General features: G+C 41.9%; 1 protein-coding gene across 6 annotated transcripts in view; it reads left to right on the top strand.

The window, feature by feature from the left end:
* Positions 1-24,174, top strand: part of AFF4 (AF4/FMR2 family member 4) — a 54,333-nt gene that overhangs the window by 3,839 nt on the left and 26,320 nt on the right. For all 6 annotated transcript variants that reach the window (XR_003573266.1, XM_027902001.1, XM_027901985.1 and 3 more), the window contains exons 2-6: positions 13,983-14,109; positions 15,460-16,242; positions 17,569-17,613; positions 18,603-18,689; positions 23,859-23,895. Coding sequence is in view for 5 of the 6 variants with exons in the window: in XM_027902001.1 (XP_027757802.1) it covers positions 13,987-14,109; positions 15,460-16,242; positions 17,569-17,613; positions 18,603-18,689; positions 23,859-23,895 (1,075 nt within the window). In the remaining variant the exon portion in view is untranslated. The remainder of the gene's footprint in view (positions 1-13,982; positions 14,110-15,459; positions 16,243-17,568; positions 17,614-18,602; positions 18,690-23,858; positions 23,896-24,174) is intronic.

Genomic DNA, 24,174 nt, shown 5'->3' with positions numbered 1-24,174 from the left:
GCTAACTGTGTTAAAGTAAGAAAATACGGAATCAAGTTCATAGAATTGCAAAACTCAAGATGAAAGAACTTTTCTGGCAGTTATTCTTCTCTTACAGGATCATTCCTTCTCTGCAGTCACTAATGACTAAGGGGATGTTCTCCAGCTTGTGAAATGACAGGGCTTCTGTCACTGCTTAGGAAACACAACTGCACAGGCTCCTGCTCCTTCCTGTCACGGAGCTTTTCTTGTGAGCGTCGTCACCCCGAACGGTTCAAGCTGTGCCGTTCTCTGGCTGTGGAGCTTTCTCCTGTGGGAATCCACGTTTATTCTTTCCTTAGGTCCTTGAACTAGATGTACATATTCCAGCTGAATTAACACTTCCCGTTTTGGGTGAGCTGGTGCTCTCTGCAGTGGTCCTGGGCTGTGGTCCCTGCCGGGCACAGCACAGAGCTCAGCGTGGCACGGCCGGGGCTTCCTGCGCTGGGGCTGTGCCAGCCTCGGACGTGCCGGCCAAAATTCCATGTTCCCCGGAGCTCTGAGGGTGTTTCCCTCAGGCACTTGTGTCTGATTTGGTGTCTGCCACCTCCCCAGGCTCCCAGATTTTTACTGCTTCCCAAGTTTCTTTCTCCAACTTTGGTGTTTTCAGTCCTCTCTTTGCTCTGACGCAGTGGTCTGTCTTTTCTGCCCAAATGTTTGTAGTTCTTCAGGTTGTCCTGTCTCTTGTTCATACTTGGTTCATTAATTCTTGCTGATGAATGTAAAACTCAGGTTATTAACTGCCACTAGCACCAGGTACCAGCAGGGGAAAAAAAAAAAATCTTATGCTCTTGAACTTTACAAACATGGAATAAGGGAAGTTCTTGCCCTGAAGTCTTGAACTAATTTTCTTCTGTTAACAGCTCATTAAGAGAAATTTTCCAGCACTCCTTTCTATGGAAAACAACCCCTCACGAGGCAGCCTAGAGCCCCCTCTTATTGATTTTTTTTTTTAATACTTCATCTTAGTTTTTATTCATGTCATAACATTTATTGATAAATTACTTGAACACGCTGCTTTCATGTTTTTTAATTAAACAAATACGGAGTGTACTTTAACTAATGTTGTAATCCTGTAGTGATCATGTTTTCCAGGAGAGAGTGTTTTATTTTTCCAAATCTCTTGTGGATACGTGTGCTTCTCTGCAGCCCCACAGCAGTTTCTCACTATTTAATCCCAGTACTACACTGGGTTTGATCCACTGTAGTTGGATCAAACATCTTTTTGTTTACATACATTTTCCAATTTTAAGGAAAAATAGCAGTAAGCTTAATTTTCAGAACCAAGCATAGGGAAAATATTGTTTCTATCCAGTGACCAGTTAAAAACTTGAGACAAGTTAAACTCTTGAGAAGGGAAAAATTGTTTATAGTTGTCCTTAGCTTGGATTCCAAGATTTCACTGAAGTAAGTTGCTCCATAGGAGATACTTTTCTCAACAGTTGGTTCCTGTGGAAATTTCATACCATTGAACAAGCATTCACTTTTTCACTTCATTTTCCTTTGAAATTCCTAGTATTGTCTTTCCTTAATGTAATCCTGTTGCAAGTGTCTGTTTTTAAATGAATGTTTAGTATTTATATTGGTTGTCTGCCGTATTTTTATATAAATTATTCTTCAGAATACTTTGTATTTCCGTGAGGGTCCCCATCTGTGCTGACATTACTGTAGAAGCTCAAATCTGATTGTAATTGTCCAGTTTCGTACATTGACATGGAGGTGTTTTTTTTTGATTCTGCATTTAATTTAATTTCCAAAAGACGTTAAAGAGATTTCAGTGATGGAAGTGCTTAAATGGTTTTAATCAGGCTTTGATGTGCACAAATCATTAAAGCGAGGAGGATGAAGAGATAAGAGTCCACAATTCTCTTTGTACAGTTTGTCCGCAGAGGAACTGCCGGAGTAGGAAGGAAATGTTAAGAAGGAAATCCTAAAGGTGCAGGAGCCCTGTGGGTTGTCCCAGGGAACAAGGGGCAGGACAAGAGGAAACGGCTTTAGGTTGTGCCAGGGGAGGTTTAGGTTGGATATTGGGAAAATTCCTTCATGCCAAGGGCTGTCCAGCCCTGCCACAGCTGCCCAGGGCAATGCTGGAGTCCCCATCCCTGAGGGATTTAAAAGCTGTGTGGATGTGGCACTTGGGGACATGGGCAGTGTTGGCCTTGGAGGGCCCTAACCCTAACCCAAAAATTACCCAAGAGGAGATAAAATGGACTGATATACTGATATTTTTCCTGTCTGATAGGGGTTTTTTTTTTGATGTTCTGGGTGGTCTTTTATGGACAGAGGTTACTGATAGTGTTGTTTGTGTGTTTTGAGGAGGTTTTTGTATTTTTGGGTGGCTGGGGTGTTGTGTTTGTTTGAGATTTATCATTAAACCCTTGAGCTCACCTGTGGTTTGTGACTTTTTCTTACACTGTGCCTACTTGGAATATTGTTTTAAATTGCCTGGTGAAGTTTTGGATTTATATTTAATTAATATGTTTTAATTTAATTAATTGATATTTAATTTTATCCTTCTGTTGCCAATAGGATAAATTAGCATCACATTAAAGCATTGATCTGACATGATGAAAACACTCTGGGGTTTGGTGTAAGCCAGCCTTTAAAAGATAAAGGGTGAAAAGGTTTTTCCTGAAGCAATGATTACTTGTGCTGAAAGAGCTGCACTAATTATATTTAATGAGCAAAAAATACAAGTAAGAAATTTGCCCTGTGACACATTCTTAGCCAATAATTACCAGAAACATGCTTTAGTAGGAGAGAGTTTTAACAAGTAGATTTCAGCTTAAATTTGTTAATCACTAATAACCTCGTAAAATCCACCTTTCTTAATTTTCTTAATTTCTTTTTTTTTCTTTGTGTTTTTTTTTTCCTTCAGTTTTCTCTTTTTTTTTTTTAATGGAAAAAGTTGCATTATTTCCTGGCCACATGAAGCAAGATCCATGCTGAATTGACATTCAAAGATGTTTTCACGGCAGCCTCTTCACATACCTAATTGGCCCCAATAGCTTGTGTCGATGTTTTTGGTGGGGAGGGGGAAGGGATTTTTTTTTTTTCCGAGTTTTTTTGTGTGTATTTATGTTTTCTTTTTGGTTTTTTGATGGGTTTGTTTTGGATTTTTTTGTTCAGAGGAATGTTAAAATACGTCCAGTCTTGATTTGCTGAAAGACTCAAAAGCTAAAAATGGCCCGAAATGGGTGTGGTCTAATCTTCATTTCTATTTAAGAGTACAAAATCTGGATCTTGTTGGCTGGTCTAATGGGCTGATTTCTTGCTATTCAATTATAAATACAAAGTTATGCAATTCAAAAAAATTATTACGTGTGACTCTCACTATAAATAGTGAGTCAGACCGTAATAATTAATACTAGCTTGTGCTTAGTAGAATTCAGTTAAATCAGCCCTCAGAGAGGAGTTGCCATCAGTGCCAGGTGCCCGAGAAGGGCGCCAGAACTGTTTAACTGCAGCTGGTTTGTCCAGCACATCCCTGGGAGCTTTAGGAATGAGAAGCATTTCTTGCCGTGTAATTTCTGTGGCACTTGAAGCAGTTTGGGCTGTTCCAGAGCCGTTTCCAGGCCCCAGCTCTGACCCAAAGCACACGCTCGGTGTGAGCTGAGCTGGGCTCTTGCACGAAGAGTTTTGAAATTCAGCTGGATTTTGACACTGCTTTTGCAACATCCCCTGTGTCTGTCTTTGACTTCACGCGACGAAAAGCTGAACGTGTTTCTCTAGAGGGAAAACTCTGAGTTTCTCTGGCTGTAAATTGTGGTGTTAGGATTCTGTGCTTTGCAGTTTCATGCCTGTCACGTCTTTTAGCTTGTATTTAACAGCCCGTTGGGAGCAGCAGTTCCACACCAGCTTGCACAACTCCTTTATTGGTGTTTCAAATGCAGAAGTTATGTTATTGGTTTAGGTAGACCAAAAACTGTTTATTTATCTTCTGAGGACTAGAGTTCGTAATAATGATTATTGATAATGATGCCCTCTGTGGTGTAACAGCACAGTTACACTGTGCCCTGGCTGCCCTGCCTGGGACATGAGGCTTCTTCTGTCCAGGGTTGTCTTTGGTGGCTCAGTTTCTTTTTGGTACTTAAATCTGTTAACAGCATGACTTTTGTTTTAAGGCCACGAATAGAAAAGTGCAAAGAACTGCAAGAACTTTGGGGGGAAAAAAAAACAAACAAACATCATCATCATCATGGGAAAATGAGGTCATGTCATTTTATTAAAAGACTTTGTATAGCTCTACTTGCTATGATAAATAGAATATATAACTCTATATTCTATGATAAATTAACATTTATCAGCTCTTTTGCTGAGGTAATAATGCTACACTGAATGCCTCGATACTCAGTGGGGGCTGAAATGTTAATGTTTTTCTCAATCTGCTTAAGGGGGGGGGAGTATAAAATACAGGTGGCATTTAGTAGGTAGGATGAAAGGTTAAAACTTTCCAACTTTTTTAAGCAGTGTTTGTTTATAAGCACAGCACATCAAAGCTGTGGCTTTCCTGCTGCATTTCAGTTTCCCTCTGTAGATAGTTCTGGTCCCTTCCTCTCGCTTCCAAATTTTTTTTTTGCTTTGTCTGCAAATCTTAAATGCTCCTCTTCCCTAGTGGTTTTTTCCAGAGTTTAACTACTGTGTGCTCTCACCTTCAGTGGATTTAAATTTAAAAAGAAAGTTTTACATTACCAGAAAGTATCCCAGGTCTCGGAGCTGTCACATCATTCATGTGCATTTTAGACAGGTAGGAAATGGTGATGAGTTTGATAAACTCTTGGCGTGCAAGTCAGGACTGAAAACCGAGAGGGAGAATCTGTATTCTCTCTTTTGGTACTCAGAATTGTGGATTTTACAAAGTCTTCTTCATGCTCTAAAGCAGTTGTGGAACTGCTGAAGCTGCCAGCGGGGAGCACTGGTGCTAGGAGTGTTCAAGCCACCACTTTGGAAAATATATTGGTTATAATATATTGATAATAATTTTGAAAATATGTTGATGCCGACGTGCATCAACTCAGGTGGTTTTGATGTTTCCCTTCCACCCCCTTCAGTTGTTCTGGGAACAGCCTGGAAACTTTGGGTCTCTTAATTCACTTTGGGTCTCCAAATCTTTCTGTGTCACACCCCGAGTGTTTTCCTGCAGTTCTGAAGAGAATTAAAACATAAAATGATGAAGTTTTTAACTCTGGCTGCTCTGCTGACATGCTCCCCATCCTTCTGCTCTTTCGTCCCGCATAACCACGTGACCTGTTACAAAGTTCACCTATGACAGTGTGATGCAAAACCCAGTTATTTAATGAGACTCTTGTGGAATTTTGTTGGGTTTTGTTTTTTTGTTGGGTTTCGTTATTAAATGGGTTTTAAACAGGTTGGTTATTTCTGGTCTCTGTTTTGGGGACTGTGAAGTGTTCGATCTTCTCTGTATTTCAAAATGACCCTGCTCCCAAAATTCATATTTTTAACCTGCATGGATTTCCCAAATTCAGCATAACCAGTTCCAATGCATTTCTGTGTGAGCACAGCCAGGATAGTGGGGCATGCAGGGGCCAGGAGCTGCTGTGGGCATCTGCCCTGGATGGGGGCTTGGACCAACACCCAAACCAAACTCTCACATTTTAAAAGTTCCCCTTTTGCTTTAAGAACCAAGTAGAGCTGGACACAGGATGCATTAACAGCCCTAAAATATTTTATTACCTGTGCTTGTGTTGTGAAGATGCATCAAATAAAAGCTGTGTTCAGAAAACAAGCCGTGTTGAGGCAGCAAGGGAGGAGGCAGGGTCGCTATCGGTGGTTACAGTCTCGTGCCGAGGAGACCTCACTGCTGTGAGCAGTTACACAAGACCAGAGTGGTTTGGAGAGTGGCAGAATTCATTATCTCAAACCCTGATGTTCATTTCAGTGTGTGATGCAGCAGAATGTGTGAACCTTGGTCACGATAGGAAGTCCAAGATAAATGCCTGTGAGAAGTGCAGACAGATGATCTTGGAGTAAAGCTGGAGGAAATGACAGTTAAACCAGGGTAAAGTATTTGATAAACTTTTTCTTTCCTTTTGTTTTCAGTAGTTAAGATGGGAGAAGGATGTGAACCTTGAATGTGATTTTCCCTTTTGCCTTTTACCTCCTAATTTAGATGGCACCTCATTAAAACCTTGTCTGCTGTTTCAAATCTTACACAGAGCAGATTTATCAAAGAATTTCTGTCAAGTGAATCTCTTCTTAATCCTAATACCACAGAGTTCATAACACTCAAATGTAATGATATCTTTTATGAAAGTAAATTAATGTGAGGAAGTCAGAATGATAATAGCCAGATTAATGTTAGATGTCTGAATAACTATTGCTTAATAAAATTTAAACAGCAATTGTCTTGGCTTCAAAGTTTAAGCAGAAGAACATGTAGGCACAGGAATTGGGTTATTAAGTTTCTGCCCAATTAGAGGGCAGAAATTTGTTGAGAAACAGTATTGGGATATGTATGCTTTGGTTTGCCTGTGTGGACATGAAAGGAGGGCATGTAAAAACCTTGTGTTCAGGATGGTCCATCTGTGCACTGGGTGAATTCCTGACTTTCCCAGCAATGGAGAATGGAAAAGAGGGGAAGGATGTTGTTGGTTGGCTGGGAGGTAAAATTGGGCTGAAGTTTGCTGAGTGTGAGAAACAAAACACTGGCTGGTCAAGCTCTGAGTTCTGTCCGTGCTGTTGGGCTGTTGGTTTTGTGATCTGAGCTGTAGGATGTCAGGACTTGAGCTGCAGATGCTGATAAAGAGAATATCATTGCCTGGTTAAGAAAGTCTCCTGTTCATGAAAGTAGTTTTGGTACTGCCGGATGAGGCAAACAGAAATGCAAAAGCTTGGGAAGGCAAAGCTGAAATTGAGCTTTACTGAACAGCAGCAGCTTCAATTCCCTCTCCTGGCTCGGGCTTGGTTCTTGTGACAGGAGTTTATTGAGGCTCCTGTATCTTATCTGACCTGGAATCCTGACTGGGTGTTGTGGTAGGTGCAGAAAATGACCATTTTGGAAGGTCATGGTTTTATTGTATGATGCTGTTGAGTCCCACAGACCTCCTCCTCCCCCGAGTCAGTAACAGCACTGTTGGCTCCTCCTCTGTGGGATCTGTGCCATCAGCCAGGATGGAGCTTTGTGATGGAGAAAGGGGCTGTGGATGGGGAAATGAACCTTCCTCTGCTCTGTGCACCCGGAGAGGAGGAGGGAGTGTGAAGCCGTGCTGTCACTTCCCAGACTTCCCTACCACTTCCCTTGTTTCTCTACCAGTTCTGAAGAGACAGGACAGAAACGAGGAACTGAAGTTGATGTTCTGTGAGCAGCTCTGCTCTCTGTGCAGGAAAAGAGATGGGAATTTATTTCTGTGTAAGGTTCATCAGGGAGGAGGGAACCAGGTGTTTTACCTACCATGTAATACTTCTGCACAAAAATGAGACATTTTAAAGGATGGGTGGTTGTGCATTTTTTCAGGTCTTCTGAGTGAATTACATCAAATTCTTCTTGGGTATAAACAATTTTAGGCTGTCTTGTCAGTATATTTTAGGGGTGGACTTAAAACTTGGTTTTGAATGAGCTGTATTGCAAGTGCTGAAGGTAGAAATTTATTCCTTAACTTGACTTCTAAAATCCGCTTGCTGGGTGTGCACTTTTACCTTAGTTCTTTTACTTTACCTTGGAAGGAGGAGTGGAACTAGATGATCTTTAAGGTTCTTTCCAACCCAAACCATCCTGTGATTCTGCCTTCCTTCTGTGTGCTGGGTCTCACATCCGATGACTGATATACCAGTTCTCATCTGAACCTGTTTAATGAAATGTTATACCTGCAGAGCCTCTTCCTAAAGGATCTCCAAGTCCTTTTCCAGTGGTTAGTGTTGAGTTACAAATGATCCCTGTAATTCTTTTATCCATCATTGCCGTGTGCTGGCTCCTCCGGTAGAAGATGCTGACTGATCCTTAGGTAACCTGATATTTGATGGTTGGAGGGGGACTCTGACAGATAAAACTCAAGAGTAGGATGTAATTACTGGCATCGTCACTTGACTGAGGCACTGGAATTAACAACGTGCTCCTACAGAAAGTGCTGTGGGATTTTTCTCAGCTAACGGTGGTGAGGGATTTGTGCTCATTTGTCTGAGGAGCAGCGGCAAGTCCAGGCACATTGTGCTCTGTGGGGATTTTTGTGGTGCTTTGGAGCTGAGTGGGAAGGAGAAGTGCCTGCAGCAAACTGCTGGCTCTGCCCTCCCTGGGAGTTCTGTCAAACATTAACCTGACCTAGGCCAACTCACTTTTTTTTTATTATTTTTATTTAAAGCTCTCCCACCCTCACAGTACATACAAAGGTGTTCTCATCCGGCTCTTACGGCACTTTATGTTCCCCTGTTGAATGTGCAGCAGGAATCCCTAATCTGAAGGGTGGGATACAAACAGTTGTGTTTGTATTATAGAAATGAGAAACATTTATGTTTCATTTAGTGGTGAATCACTGATTTATAATTGTATCATATTAGCAATACAGTTGTATTTGAATCCCATTCCCAAGAACTCAAACAAAAGAGGGACAGCTTCTTATGGAGATGGAGCTGTGGAAGAGTTTGTTCTCATTAGAATACCCAAATGGAATCATGGCTCAAGCTGTCCTGTGTTCAGCTGTGCAGCCTTGCTGTGTGATACTGATTACTGAGCTATAATTTCGGGCTACTGCTGTTATCACCAACCTTTTCCTTGCTGGAGCAGATCCTGTGTGCAGCTGGAGCCCTCCCAGCCAAATCCCCCTCCCTTGGCACGGAGCACTGCTGCAGCCTTTGTATCAGAAGGTGCGAGGGAGAGAAACAGAAAACTTCATCCTTTTGAGAAGTTGTTTTTTTCCTGTTTCTGAACACATATGAATATTATTCTAATTCTCTGTAAGCTCTTGGTTTTAGTTTTGTTCCTTATTTCAGTTATGAAATTATGAAGATGACTCTGTGCTGCTTCTATATTTGCAGCATTGTGATTGTTCTTCAAACTTGTCCTGGAGAATCCTCCTGTTTGTGCTTTTTTGGATAAAACTGTATCATTTTAGTAGGAAATGTTACAATTTTTTTCTGCATTTTTCTCCTTTACTGTAACATAGAAATCTGGAAGTTAAGATTACACATTCACTTTTATTGATAAGTATTAAGTAGCTCTTGGCGACAGCAGAGCATGTTCCTCTTTATGTAGCAGTGGGGTTTTGTTGTTATTTTTCAGTTTCTCCTGTTTTAAACAGCTCTTCTGTGAGCGAATTTTAAAAGCTGGCACTGGCATTTTAGGATGGTGTACATGATTTTAGTGCAGGATTTGTGGCAATGCCACACTCCACGCACAAACTGGGAGGAGCTTGCCATGCCAGCTCCTGAGATGCCCCTTGCTGTTCATGGTACAAGTAAGAAAAGCATTTGAAATAATTAACAGGCACCTTTGGGAAGGAGTTGGGTGCAGCATTAAGGCAGCTTCAGGTGTTTTTAAAACATCATTCCATATTACAAACAAGCTTTCCAGCTCTTTTTTCCCTTCCTTTTAAGAAAAAAGAATACAATCCTGGGAGCTGTGCGTGCCCCCACAGCTGGGTGTGCCCCACACGGAGCCCAAGCTGCTCTGTGTTCTCTGAACGTGTTTATCGTTCGTGGCCAAGTGTTGTCAAACAAAATTTGTGTTTCATCACTGCCAATTAAGCGGCACTGGGTAAATGGACTGTTTGATTCCTCTTGCTTATGAAACCAATGGAGATTGAAGAAACCCTGGAGTTAAATGAGGATGTCTTAAAGGAAGTGGAGGTGTTGTAAACAGGCTTTGAAGATCCACCAGTGCCTGCTCAAGGTGTGGTGGGTTTGGATCCCTTTTGATGGGCTGCGCTTGGAGGGTTCCTCGGGCCTTTGATGGTTTTGCCTTATGGTGCCTGGGAAGGTGGAGAGAATAGTGCTGGTGGTGAACTGGGGTGAGGGCAGGAGCTGGGATGCCTGATGTGGTTCAAGGGGGTGAGAGGAGGCTGCCAGACCTATCCCTGTACCCAGGGTTTGGCCAAGGTCCTCTTTAACAGCATTGCCAGGAAAACCTTGACAATTGTGGGTGTGTTGGTTGGGTTTTATTTTTAGCCTGAAATTGTGGTCAGAAAGTCCCAGGCCTGGGATGTGCCCCCCTGCCTGGAGGTGGGGGAGTGGGAGGTGGGAAGCAGGAGAAGGCAGCACCAGCGCTGCTGTTTTATAACACTGGTTATAAAATCCAAGATGATGATGGCTTGAGGGAGCTCAAGCCAAAGCCATGCCCTCGTTGGATTAAGGATGAACAGAAATACCAAATAGGATTTAGGAAGACGTTGGAAGGAGAAGTTAAGATTGTGTTTCTGGTCGGGGTGATTTGAGTGATACCCGAGCAGTTGATGTGCTTGGTGGACCTGAAGCAGCAGTTAATGATGGTCAAAGAATACACAGAAGGGAATATTGTGTCAGAAGTTTCTGTGAATTCCCTGCTGATTTTCCTGCTTTCTTTCAACTCTTCCTATTGAGCTGGAGCAGAGGTGTGAGATCTGAAGAGTCAGTTGTTCAGTCACATACACACGGACTGTGGGGAGTTCAGCAGGACACACCGAGCTCAAGTAATGACTCAAAACATGCAGGGTTAGACTTCCTAAGAATGGAAATACTGTGCTGTGCTTTAGGCCTCTTTTCTAGTTTCTTTTAATTTCTGAACTTCTCTTTTCCCAGATATGGAAATTAAGGGGACTTTGGTCCTTGCTGCAGGGACCTGTTTTGTCTCCCTTAGCCTGACTCTGGTTCTCCTTCACGCTTTGCTCAGGACTCCTGGGAAAAGGGAAATTATGGCAGGATCTTCTTGGTAGCAGCAGGTACAAGGCAAAAAGATCTTAATTTTCCACTTCCAGGCCTAGTGTGCAGAGAAAGGGGTGTAAAGGAGCTTGTCCTCGTGCCCAGAGGATGGCGTAGGAGTGGTGGGAGCTCGGCTGGCCCCAACTGCTCCGGGCTCTTCCATCCTGTGGGAAAAGGTTTAAATGTGGGAGAGGGAGAAGCAGTTCTGCCTCTGAGCAGCCTGCATTGCTGGTGGGAGCAGTGATGGGGCAGAGCTCCTTCCTCCAGTCAGAATCCAAACTGAGAGATAACAGAGCACCAGCAGAGGTGGGACTGGTGTCCACTCCAACTTGGGGAAAAAACCCTGAGGACTGGCAAATAGTACAGAACTTTGGTCATGCCAGTAGATTTTTATATAGTGGATTTTAAAGGGTTAGTATAATTCAAGTGGTCTGAAAACTTAGTTTTGCAATGTCCTTGACACTGAAGTGAGCAGTAGACAGGCCTTGGTCCTCTGCTTTTCAAAATACCCCTCCTTGCTTTTCCAGATCTTGAGCAGCTTATTTTCTGGTACATCTTGTGGCTGTGCAAGATAGGGAGTTAATTGGGAAGTTGTCTGAAGTTCAGAGCTAAGGAAGCCTCACTAACTTCCTTTATTTACACATTTAGTGGTAGTGTGATTTTAATAGCTTCGTACACATTGTAGGAACTTAAAATAGCTCTGTGTAGAGATTAGATGATCAGATACAAACAGGTCTAACTCGAATCCCATTCAAACTATTTGCTCTAATAAAAAATGTAAAAGAATTCAAGAAAACTAAACCCTTACAGTCAAGGTGACTACCCATGAGGGTGTTTTATCATTTACTACATTACAAAAGACTGGGGAGGAGTGGTTAAAAGTGTGATTAACTGGTGTATTTCTGATGACTAATTTTGGAGTAATAGACCTGGGCAGGTACAGCCAGATCAGTTCTGGCTTTGCTCCAGCTCAGATCTCAAATAAATCTTTTCTGTAATGTTCCTTTCATGTGACAGTGTTGGTAAAAATGCTGGTTTTTTCTTCAGTCCCAAGAGTTATAGTAAATGTTGATAAAATTTTAAAAGATAATCCTTGACTCTGTAAAAAATAGTGAAGGTCTTCATTAATATTTAACCCTCTATTTGAAAATTACAGATGTAAAATTCTTTAAGATTATAATATTCCGAATGTACAGCTGTATATAATTCCCAATCCCATCCCATTAATGAGAATGAATCACTCAAAACCAGGGCACTTCTATTCTCTGCCTCAAAATTTGCCCTCAGTAGTAAATGCTGGAGACTCAGACTGTTCTAGTTGGCCTCAACTGATCACTGTCTATAATTAAATCTGTTATTTGTCTGTGTTTAAATCCTGCATGTGTAAGAAATTAGGCTGCAGTCTGAAGAATGAGCTTTTTAAGCCTCAAAATTTTAAAACAAGTTTGTCATGAATGCCAAAATAATCCAAGGGCTTTGCTGGCTGCATTCCAGTGCACAGACCTCTCTCTTGGCCTTGATGGTCACCTGCAGTTGCATGAGTTCAGCTGATTACAGGAGAACTGGAGAAAAAAGTGCTTTTTCACATAAAGTTTAAAATGTATTGTGTTCATAGGCTTGATATCATCATGGCTTGAATTAAGCTGATGCTCATACCTTGTTTATGCTGCAGGGAAATACAACAAACCCGTTGCCTTAGAAAGCATTAAAGATCTAAACTTATACCTTGGGTTTATTCTGGTTCAGATGTCCTCTTAGACTTGTTTTTGGAGTAATAGACAAAATGAAGCCAGATGAATAAAAGAAATGTAAGAGGCTATAATGTTATTGAGGTGAAAAGATCTGTATTTTAAAAACTGAGTAATGGGTTGAAGTTTTCTTGTTTAGAATGGGGTAGTTGGGTTTGCACAGTTTTCAGGGTCATGCTGTTGCAAGTTTTTTTTCTTTTTAATAGTCAGGCAACTGTCTAAAAATACAAAATAATGGTTTTCTAAGCTGCCAACATTTTCATTTTAGACTGCAAATTATGTGGAAGAACATCACTTTTTCTTGGAAGCACCTGCTGTACTTTGTGCAGATCAGTAAAGCACATTTCTAAATCACTTGATAGAAAATTTAGCACATGTTGTGACTGCCCTTTCCCTGGAAATGTTCAAGGCCAGGTTGGGCGGGGCTTGGAGCAACCTGGTCTAGTGGAAGGTGTCCCTGCCCATGGCAGGGGATGGAATAGATGAACTCTAAGACCCCTTCCAACCCAAACCATGCTGGGATTAAATGTTAAAGGAGTTAGTACTGCCTTATTTATCATCTTACTTTGCTTGCTCCTTTAGTCCCAATGCTTTATCAAGCTCAGAGGGAATCTTTTCCAGCTTTTGTGTGTGTGTTGCAACAATTTGACGTATTTCTGTTAACACAAGCAGCACGACCAAACTGCAAAGTAAAATTTGTAAGAAGGGGTATTGGCAAGTTTTTAATCTGAATTTTTGCAGTAGGAGAATATGGTCCAAGGCAGAAGGTGCAATATTGCCAGAACTTCCCTGAAATTACTGCTCTGAGTAGAAATGCCTTCTGGGAGTCAGGGAGGAAGGGAGACCTGGAAACCACATCAAAGCTTGAGGTTAGAATGTGTTGGAGGATGGGTGCCAAAAAAAGGTATGTCAGTACCAAAAATAAACCCAAACCTACAGGAAAAGCCAGGCACTGAATGGGTGGGGGGTTACAGAACATCTGGGGGATGTGGGGGAGAAAAGGTATTTTAGAAATGAATGGGAGATGTGCAGCGTGGGCTGAGACAGCAAAATGAGCCGAGCAGGTGAAATGGTTTGAAATAGTTACTTGCCTGAGGACTTTGTGGATTTTTTCATAAAATTATTATTAATATTACTGCATAATATTAATACTGCATAATTTATTACTGTTAGAGCAGCTGTGGATTGGGGGTTACAGCTCTTTAGGGGGAAGTGCCTGAAGTTGGACAAACATCTGGGTTTGAGGAGTAACGATCCTCGTTCTTGGGCCAAACAGGACCAGGGACTGACTCTGTGCTCTCACATCCCTTTGTGCACTCACATCTCTCCTTATTTCCTTCTGTGATCAGAAATTATCTGTTTTGCCCGTAGCAACATGAACCGTGAAGACCGGAATGTGCTGCGTATGAAAGAAAGGGAAAGGCGAAATCAAGAAATTCAGCAGGGTGACGAAGCCTTTCCACCCAACTCCCCTCTCTTTGCTGAACCTTACAAAGTGGTGAGTTTCTGCAGCTCTTCGAAATGCTGGTTTTATAACACAAATCATGTCTTAAATCTGTTTTTATCTGCATTCTTTTTAGATCCAAAGCTCCTATGGCGACCGAGTATTTAGGCAGGGCTTGAAAATAAGGCTGGGTGGTCACCAACCAACTCCACTGGCAGATTTACAGTGCTTAGGAAGGAAGGGAAGCTTAAGGGAGTGAGAAAAGGGAAAAACAAATCCATAAATTTTTTTTCCTTCCTTCACTTTCTGTACAGTGACTCAAAACACTTAAACTGACCATTGTGTGATGCCAGGTTGCCATTTTTGGGGTGCTTTAGCTGGTTGCTAAACTTTCTAACCTTTAATCAGTGTAATCTAGATCTGGGCAAGTTCAGAAAGGGAATGTTTAAATAGGAAGTTAATTTTAAATGCTGAGGATGGAATTACAAGCTCTAACTGGTACTCCAGTAGTTTGTACCTGATTTTTTTAGTTTGTTTTGCAGGAGTTGATTTTGTTTGTGATCTTGCACAGCTTTAAGCCTGTGCTGGGTTTCCTGCCAGGTTTGCTTTGCTGAGCAGAATGGGAAAAAAGAACCTAATTCTGGGATAACTAATAAAATACCGTTTAAGATTTTAATTATGTAGCTCGGAACTCACTTTGAAAGCAAACCCGTTCCCTTATTGCAATTTCAGCTGGTTTGTAAGAGGTAAAACATTGTGACTGAAAACTGACTTCCTGCAGGAGGAAAGTGGAGGAATATTTGGTGTTTTTTTTTTTAATTCCTGTCCTCCCATTACTTTCCTGTGCTTGATAACCAAATCCCACCTTTATGAAGTTAACCAGAGCTGGTTGGGATGCACGGGGAACGATCCAATAGACCTAATTTGGAAAATGAAATGGTAATAGAAGAAAGAACCCTTTTAACTCTGGGCAACAAACATTGTGCCAATATAAATACCAATTAAAAATGACATACAGGGGTGAGGTTAAGCTGATTTTATTTTACTGCTAATTAAAACTTTTTAGGACTGATGCATTCTACGTTAGAGAAATAATGTTTAAGGTGACAGTCAGCATCTACTGCTTTTAAACCTGCATCCAGCTCATCACTGCATTATTTGAAGCACTGATTACTGCTCTTTCAGCTGCTCCTGCTGCTTAAGTACATCTTTTTCTTATGTTTTAGGATGTTAAATTACTGCTTTAAGAACTAAAGTTGGGAATTGGAAACAATGGCAAAAGAGACATGAATTCTAGCCATGAGCTTAGACCTGAAATTTAGATAAAGTGCAATACTTCTCAAATCAATTAAGTGAAATTGTGATTGGCTTCAAATAATTAATTTTTAAAAACTGTTTTCTCAGACCAGCAAAGAAGACAAGTTGTCCAGTCGTATCCAGAGCATGCTTGGTAACTATGATGAAATGACGGATCTCATAGGAGACAGGCCGCTCCAAAAGCTTGTTGCGATTCCCAAACCGACCGTTCCATCAGCACCCGACGAGAAATCAAACCAAAGCTTCTTTGGTGATCAGAGACACAGCACAGGCTCCCACCAGAGCAGCAAATGGACTCCAGTAGGGCCGGCTCCCAGCACCTCCTCCCAGTCCCAGAAGCGCTCCTCGGGCCTGGCGGGCCACGGGCAGCGCTCCGGGGGCACCGGCACGGGTGGCGCCGGCCAGAGGCACGACCGCGATTCCTACGGCAGCAGCAGCAGGAAAAAAAGCCAGCATGGGTCTGAACACTCCAAACCCCGTTCTTCCAGCCCCGGAAAACCACCTGCTGTCTCCTCGTTGAGCTCCAGCCATTCGAGATCTCATGGGAACGATCACCACAGCAAAGAACATCAACGGTCAAAATCGCCCCGGGATCCTGATCCCAGCTGGGACTCTCCCTCCCGTGTACCCTCCTTTTCAAGTGGACAACACTCTAATCAGTCTTTTCCACCTTCACTAATGTCCAAGTCCAGTTCAATGTTACAGAAACCCACCGCGTACGTCAGGCCGATGGACGGGCAGGAATCCATGGAACCAAAGTTATCCTCGGAACACTACAGCAGTCAGACCCACAGCAGCGCCGTGAACGAGCTGAAGCCCAGCAGCAAAGCACACCTAACCAAGCTGAAAATTCCCTCTCAGCCCCTGGATGTAAGTTGCCGGCTGTTTCGTGGCTTCTGAAATGTAAATCCATTTGGGCTGGGATTTTCCAGCTTCTTTAAAATCCCAATCTGCCTAACCAAAATTGAGCTTTTAGTAAACACTGTGTTTTTTGTTGCACAAAGCACCTTAACCATAAGCAGTGAAGGCTGTATTTTTAATGGGGAACGTTCAAAAGTAATAGGTTTTTTTTCTTCTGCTTCTTCCATGTGGGTACTGAGATTTTTATTATGTAAAGGCTGAGACATTCAGGCAGGGTGAGATAACCCTGAGAGGCTAATTTTCATGGACTATTTCTGTAGTCAGAAGTTAATGAAATAGTAGAACACACACAAATATTTTGACAAGCTGGATACTGACATTGTTACTGGGAGCCCAGTTGACTTAGACTTGATAATATCTGCTTATATCAGATTTTCTTTTGAAGTGTGTAGCAATTACTAAATGTGATTATTATATATAACTAGGGAAAAGAAGCTCAACCTAAAGCACCAAATTGAACAGCGTTCAGAACTTCTATAAGTCATGCTGGATATAAAATACTATTGGGTTAACAACTTTTAGGAGTTTGGTAATTCTTGACTCATTAAGGCACAGACTCTGACTCCAGCTCACTGACAAGGAGAGTGCCTTTCCTAGTAATAAAATCTCATTGCATGTCCTCTTTAACTCCTTGAATCATGGTAGCCAGAGAAAAGTCTTTGTTCCTGGGATTTCAGCAAATAGCAAAATAAGATCGAGGACACAGGTAAGGACATTAGGAATGATTTTATTTGTGAAGACTTGTCATGTCAGTGCTGATGCAGTGAATCCTGTGGTAGCTTTGCTTCTTTCTGCTTGTGGCTGTCAGGGATGCAGAAGATTCATAGTTTGGTAATTATTGCTGTTTCTGGAATCACTGTGTAACATGTGTTTTACTTGGGAATGCAGTTTGTCATTCCTGTGAATTCACAGTCCTGCACTTGAATTCAAGATATTATCCTGTGGCCTCTTCCAGGAAATGATTGAAAGCTCTCTTTCCCCTCTCCCAAAGTTTTTAATGCCACTGACTGCCTGTGATCATTTTAACTGTCGAGTGAAAAGTAAGAGATCATTGTCACAGTTTTATAGATCTCATCTATTTGCTTTTCATAACTGGATGTGACTCATGCCATAAAAACGTGGATCCATCTGATATTAAAACTGATGAAAGGAATTAGCAATGTATCTATGCAGAGTCCATATGAGTCATGATAACGATTGAAGTTTGTTTTGAAGTGTTTCTTGTCCCTGGAAAATTTGCTTTGGGAGATGTTAACCTTAAGTTTTGATTTGTAGGCATCAGCATCTGGCGAGGTGAGCTGTGTGGATGAAATCCTCAAAGTAAGTTCCCTGTGCTCTTCTTCATCATTTATTTGTTGAAAATACAAACATTCCTAAGGAGGTGGAAGGACTCTGCAGTTATTTATTAGTGCCTTTCAAACTGCCTTGGCTACAGGTTGTTTACAGGAGAGTTTTTCAGGTGCTCCTCTAGCCCAGGGAGACTTGGGAAAACTGGGAGCAGAGCTGGTGGTGTGGGTGTGCACACAGTCCCCTGAATATCCTCACTGCATTCCTACTCCTTTATGCCTCCTCCCTGGTAATCAAAACTACCCATTTCTTCCATCAGAACACAGTCCTTAATTCTGATACCTTTCTAGAGTTTGGTAGATGTTTTGCTACCCTGTGGCAGAATTTTCCCTGTCTCCTACTTGGGTTATTTTCCTGAGGCTTTTTACCCCTCCTGTGATTCCCAGTCCTGTGTCTGCTCTCAGAAAAGCATCATCAGGTTCCCCTTGAGCATTTCCATGGCTTGCCATCTCCTCTGACCTTCAGTGCTCCATGGGCCTTGGAGGTGCTCTGTAAGAATACAAGGCACTTCCTTTGCAGCTTCAGGCATTTGATTTTCCCTTTTTTCCTTGAAATCTATAGGTTTCCCTTTCCTAGGATTCTTCCTTCTGCCCCTGTATCCAACACGTGCTCTTCATGGTCTGAAATGATCAGACTCTGACTTGTACTGCAGTTTGTGTTCAGGCCAGCCAACGTTATTGATTTATGCCTTTCTGCTTGTAATTATGTCTTAACTATCTGTTCTCAGGGATAAAAAATTAAAATTAGGTTTACATGCAGTATCTGTTCTCATGGATAACCTGAATTTTAAATTGTTTATGTGCAAAATCTTTGTTGCATGTTAGGGAAATAAAGTTATGAATATAAATCTTAGTGAAGGGTGAACAATGAGCTGAAAATTGAGAGACAGAGTCACCATTCAAATTCAGATTGTAATGAAATCTTTGCTTTAATTCTGTTAATTTTTCTTGTTGTTGTTGTAGGAGATGACCCACTCCTGGCCCCCTCCACTGACTGCGATCCATACACCATGCAAAACGGAACCCTCCAAATTCCCCTTTCCAACAAAGGTCAGTGCTGTATTCAAATACTGAATGTTGTAAAAGTAACTCCTGGTAAAGATCAGGCTTTTGGAACTCTTACAATCAATTCTGTGTAATCTGGGTTTGTTTCAGTGCTTTGTGTCTCTTTATTTTGCATCACACCACTTGTCAGCAGTGGCCTTATGAGGAATGTCCAAAGTTTTCCTCTGGTTTGCACAGGCAGAAGTCTGCAAAGTTGTCTACAATAAAACTTTCTTTTTTAACTTATGTTTGTAAATTGAAACCTTCAGGATACTTTTGAAGCTTGAAAATGCCTTTGAGCCTTTTCCCTATTAGGGAAATGGTTTGCACCATTTATGTAGAACCAAGTGACTTTCCCTCCACGTAGCAAAGGATCAGAGTCTGGCTGGTAAATGCTGAGAAATCTAAATGTATTTCTTTTGCTTAAACTTAAATTTCCTCCTTTTTTTTAAGTCCATTTCTAGAGATTTTTACATTTTCAATTACAAAAAATTAAAACCTTTACAAAATCAGAAATACTCAGATCACTTGTTTCAAACGATCCTCTTCCCAGCCTCTTTTGTTCTTAATAACTACTGAAGGGTTTAAGCTGTTAATTCTGAAGAGAAATCCCACCTCTTTGCTGCTGTTGACAGCACTGGGCACATTTCCAGGAGACCTGCTGGAGCTGCCACCTCTGAGCAAGGAGATCTCTCACTCCTTCCTGGGGCTGGAGCTGTCAGCCCCAGCTGCAGGGTTTTGGGGCACACTGGCACTGGGAATTGTTTGCCTTGAGGAGCAGCTCTGCAATCTGCAGGATCCTGGAAGCTCATGGATAGGCAGGGGAGATAGCAGTGGGTAAAACCCAGCTTGGAGATTCCTGACTCATCCAGGAATTCATGCTTTGTTTCCTGTATCTGCTGATTACCAGTAAAAGATTCAACTCAACAATAGGATTTTTTTCCAGACTCTACATATCTCTGGGAGGAATTGGGGTGCCCCACCCCTAACTTGGCATAGCTTCAGACTGAAGAAATCACACTTTGTCCTTTAAAAGTTACCTTTGTAATAATTAAGGCTACAGTTTATTTGACCTGCTGCTGTTCCAGAGCGTCGCTTGCTGCTCTTAATTTCCTGTTTGATCCAAATTGCTCCCCACAACAGAACAGTTGAGTGAATAATTTTAAGAAAACTTTCTCACTGAGATCTCTGATGTGAGATTTCTAAACCCATCATCTTATGGGAGGGATTTGACATCACCTTCTTTCAGCCTAAGGTTCCAGGTCCATGTTGGAAATGCACATCCACAAAACCCCCCCAGACTGGTACGAGTTGAGCTTCTCGTCCTGGCTCGATATCCCAGAGCCCTGGGCAGTCCTGCTGTCACCACCCTCTGTGTGGCATGTTCCTGTCTCACTGCATTTTGCTTCTCTCCAGTGATCAGAAAATGCAGAACATGCCATTCAGTTCTCAGCTTTACTTTGGAAGGCATATCCAGAAAATAAATCCTGTTGTCTGTTTTCTTAGCATTAGGTCAATATTAATCTTGCATATACTGGTCCTAGTAAGGGTTTCTTTGCTGTGTTACATAAAACTGTCAGCCTGGAAATAATTCGTGCCTTTTATTATAAAAAAAGAAATTCCACACCTTTCCTCATCAACAAAGGTCCTTATTCCACTGCTTTGAATACTTTGAATGATGCTGCTTGTTTCTGTGTATCCCTGGCATTTGACTCGATTTGGGGAGAAGAAAAGTGTGCAGAAATCCACATGTGTGTGGCACAGGGAGAAACTACCTAGGACTGCACAGTTGTGTTAATGTTTGAACAAAAAAGGTGGCTTGTGGGGCTTTTTGAACCTCTCAGCCAGGATTGTGTTTCTTCACCCAGTTTGCAAAAAATTCCATTTATGGCTGCTCTGAGTCTCTTGACTTTTTGCCAGCTTTTTTATTTTGTGGCTGCACATCTTAGCCGTGGAACTCTGTCAAATTCTCTCTCTGCATCCAAAGCCTATAATTTCCTCTGCCTTCTCCCCTCTGTCATTCTTGGCAGCAGCAGCTCTGCAGAATTCCAGTGAGTTAGTGAGCCATAGGCTTGTACAGTCTGGGCCCAGAGCAGAATTCACCAAACAAAACAAAACAGTGGTTTACTTTAATCAAGCAGTTCTGTTGCAGGAAAGCTCCTTCTCTTCAATACTGTGCTCCATTTATTACAAGTCCTGTGCTGAAGTGTTTCACAGCATTCCTCCTGTGTGCAGAAGTCGGTGTGTTTTTCCTGTTCACACAAAATTAAGCTCCCTTTGGTGGACCACTTGATTTTATTTGTGGGACTGTTGGGATGGAATCGCTTTCCCTGTGTGTGGAGAGCGAGTCGCTCGAAGGAACCCAAACTCCTGACTGGGGCCTCTCTGATTACTATAAATATAACTTACAGTTACCAGGAAGTCTTTGAATCAGAAGATAAAACTCCATGAAAATAGGTCAGGGAAAGTTTTATGGATGCTATGAAAACTATGTAGATTCCTGAGTCTTGATAAAAAATGTTATCCCGTGACCTAACACTCCGTAATTTTATCCATGGGCTTGCGGTCAAAAACGCCAAAAATACAGGCATGTTTATAAAATATATTAAAAAACTCCAGCTGTTTGTTGGGGAGGGGAAGGTTTTTGTTTCCCAGCACCATGGGAGGCTTGGCAGTGTTTGTACCTGCGCCAGGGCTCAAATGCATCTCTGGAGAGGTGGATTCTGCCTCCAGGGTCCTCCATTCCTGCCCTGTGCCGGAGCCACCGAGGCCAGCGGTCGGATCCCTTGATCTGCGGCAACACAGAAACTTCCTCCTGAGAAATCAAAACGAGATCTGACCTGAGATTTCAGCTGTTAAATGGAAAAGGGTCCCGTTCACCACAGCCAGGCCTGTGAGGTGGGAATGTGGCCCCCGATGCCGTCCCGTCCAGCTGGAGAGTTCCTCTCTCCACGTTTTTTTTTGTCATACTTTTTGTTTCCTGCTTAAGTGTCTTCCTTGTGTAACCTCAGCAGTCTATTATATTTTGGTTAAAAGGGTTTCCTTCCTTTCAGTTGTTTTGAATTTCTTTCTGAAGTAGACGTTTAGAAGCTGCTGCTGTAAATATCTTTGGAGTTGAAAGTGGAGCTTTTTTTTTTTTTTTTTGATCTCTGAGTTTCTTAAAGAAATATGTATTCAATAGATGGCAAGAGAGTTGGAAAAAGTTGCACATTTAACCATAACACCTCATTAAAGTGCACTTAGCTGAGAGCCTGTGCTTTGCCTTCCAAGTAGGAAGCTGACTAAAGCAAGGAATTAGGCAGGTGTGTTCTGCAGAATTCCTCATCCATGTGCTGGTAAAGGGGTGCCAGTTCCCCATCCCGTGCTCCCTCCAGTGCAGTGGCTCTGGAGGTGTGGTGTTTGATTATTGTGTGGTTGTTACTTCTTTTTTTGACTTAGTATATTGGCTTGTCTGAGCTGCCACTGGCAAAAGGGATCAGGGAATCACACCTGCCCTCCTCCTACCTGTGTAAAAGATAAAAACCCAGGTTTTATTTTGAAGAAAGTGTGACTATTGCTTTCTGTTGAACTCATAAGACTCCATCTTTCTCTATCTTGGCTTTGCACTTTAAACACAGGTTAATTTCATTTTATTGTCCCTTTCTTTCTTTCAGTTAGTAAAGATCAGAGGCATTTGAAACACCTTCCAAGGAAGGTTCCTTATCAAGTTCCCCATGCACAGAATACTTGTTCAATGCATTATTGCATCTGCTCCACTTTAGAAATACAAAGTTAAGGGAAATTGAAAACATTTTAAGTGTTCTTTGCTGTTTAAAGCTTTTGTGTGTTTAAGAACTTCCATTTTGTAAATTGCCTGGCACCGACTTGGCTGTGTGGCTAAACTGGTTCACAGGTGTACCAGAAAAAGTGGAATTCCTTTTACTGTGATCCTGGTAGGCCATTGCCAGAGCATTTAAGTAAAACGTGTGTATATAACTAAAAAATTGAAAATCTTTAACTCAATTTGTATTTCTGGGGCTGGCAGTTGTCCTCATTTTAAAACGAGGTCAGGAAGGTCCTATTTTAAAAAGGTACACCAGCCTGGAAGTGGGTTTTCAGTAGCTCAGTAGCCTCTGTGTATTTGTTTGCTAAAACAATATTTTAGCGTTTCAAAAAAGTTTATAATCTACTGTGTCTTGGGAGTCGGAATTGGGGTTTCTGTGGAATGGGAATACTGAAGATGATACAAGTGCTAACATTTGCAAGCCTTTCTCTCTCTCACAGCTGGGTATATGTGATATTAGGGAGAAATTCTTGTCTGTGAGGGTGGTAAGGCCCTGGCACAGGTTTCCCAGAGATACTGTGAGTGCCCCATCCCTGAAAGTGCCCAAGGCCAGGTTGGATGGGGCTTGGAGCAACCTGATGCAGTGGAAGGTATCCCTGCCCATGGCAGAGGGGCAGAACAAGATGAGCTTTAAGGTCCCTTCCAACCCAAACTTTTCTGTAAATCTGTAATATCGTTGTTTATTGGCTTTTGCTCAAGGGAATTGTGTGATTTCATGGAGATCTGGCTATTCTGGGAACGCTGTGTTGGCTGCCCAGGCCTGGCTGGATTTACCAGGGACCCACGTGGAGTATTCTGGGCAGAGTGTGCAGAGTTGGTCATGATTTCAATCTCATGTTGCCCCTTAGGCTCCCTCGTGGCTGAGATAAATTTTTTGTTGAGAGGTTTTTCCTGTCCTCATTGCTCGTCCCTCAGGGTGCTGTGTGTGCCTGGAAAAGGAAAATGAGCAGAAAAGGGTTTGAAGGAAAAGACTTCAAACAAGCAGCAAAGATTGTGTATAAGGAGGATAAACAAACATTCTGAATGGTTCCTCTCCATGCTAAACATCCAGGGAGCTGGGATTTATGGAAGTTACAGAGGGATTTTGGAGTTCCAGCTATGATTCAGTGCAGCTGCACATCAAGGACATGGGTGAGCTGGGCTGATGAAGAGGAGTGGGAAACTCTTCACCTGGGCTGCTCTGGGGCCCAGATAATGAATCCCTTTCTGCTTGTTGATGGTTTTTTCCCGTTTTTCAGAGGTTAGATGCCATCTTTGAAGTAGAAAGAATATCTTCCTTACAGCCTGGTTTTTAGTATGTTAAAATTCCCTGTTAAAAAACCCCCAAAATTTGTCATCTTTTCTTCCCTCAGGAATCTCAGCAGTCCAGTTTTGGCACTGGAGAACAGAGTGAGTATATTAAACTTCCTGAGATATATTTAATGCTTTTATTGCCATCCATGATTCTCAGCATCATGTTTCTTAGGGAATGAGACTTTCCAGACTGGTCATAAGATGGAGTCTGAGTTAAGGTTTTCTCTGCTTTCTCAAATTTTAGGCTATAAAACAATTGTTTGATTTTTCTTTTGTGTTTCTTTGTTCAGATAATAGAAAGTTATCACTGAGTTACAAGGGTGGTTCTAGGAAAAAATAATTATTTTTAATTGATCACATTTTCTAATTCTTTAA

This window comes from Empidonax traillii, unplaced genomic scaffold (genome assembly GCF_003031625.1).
Source record: "Empidonax traillii isolate 1590-97213 ecotype Southwest subspecies unplaced genomic scaffold, ASM303162v1 scaffold22:size5013007, whole genome shotgun sequence".
Classification (NCBI taxonomy): Eukaryota; Metazoa; Chordata; class Aves; order Passeriformes; family Tyrannidae; genus Empidonax; species Empidonax traillii.
The sequence above is the reverse complement of the archived record's forward strand: the minus strand, read 5'-3'. Positions and strand labels throughout refer to the sequence as shown.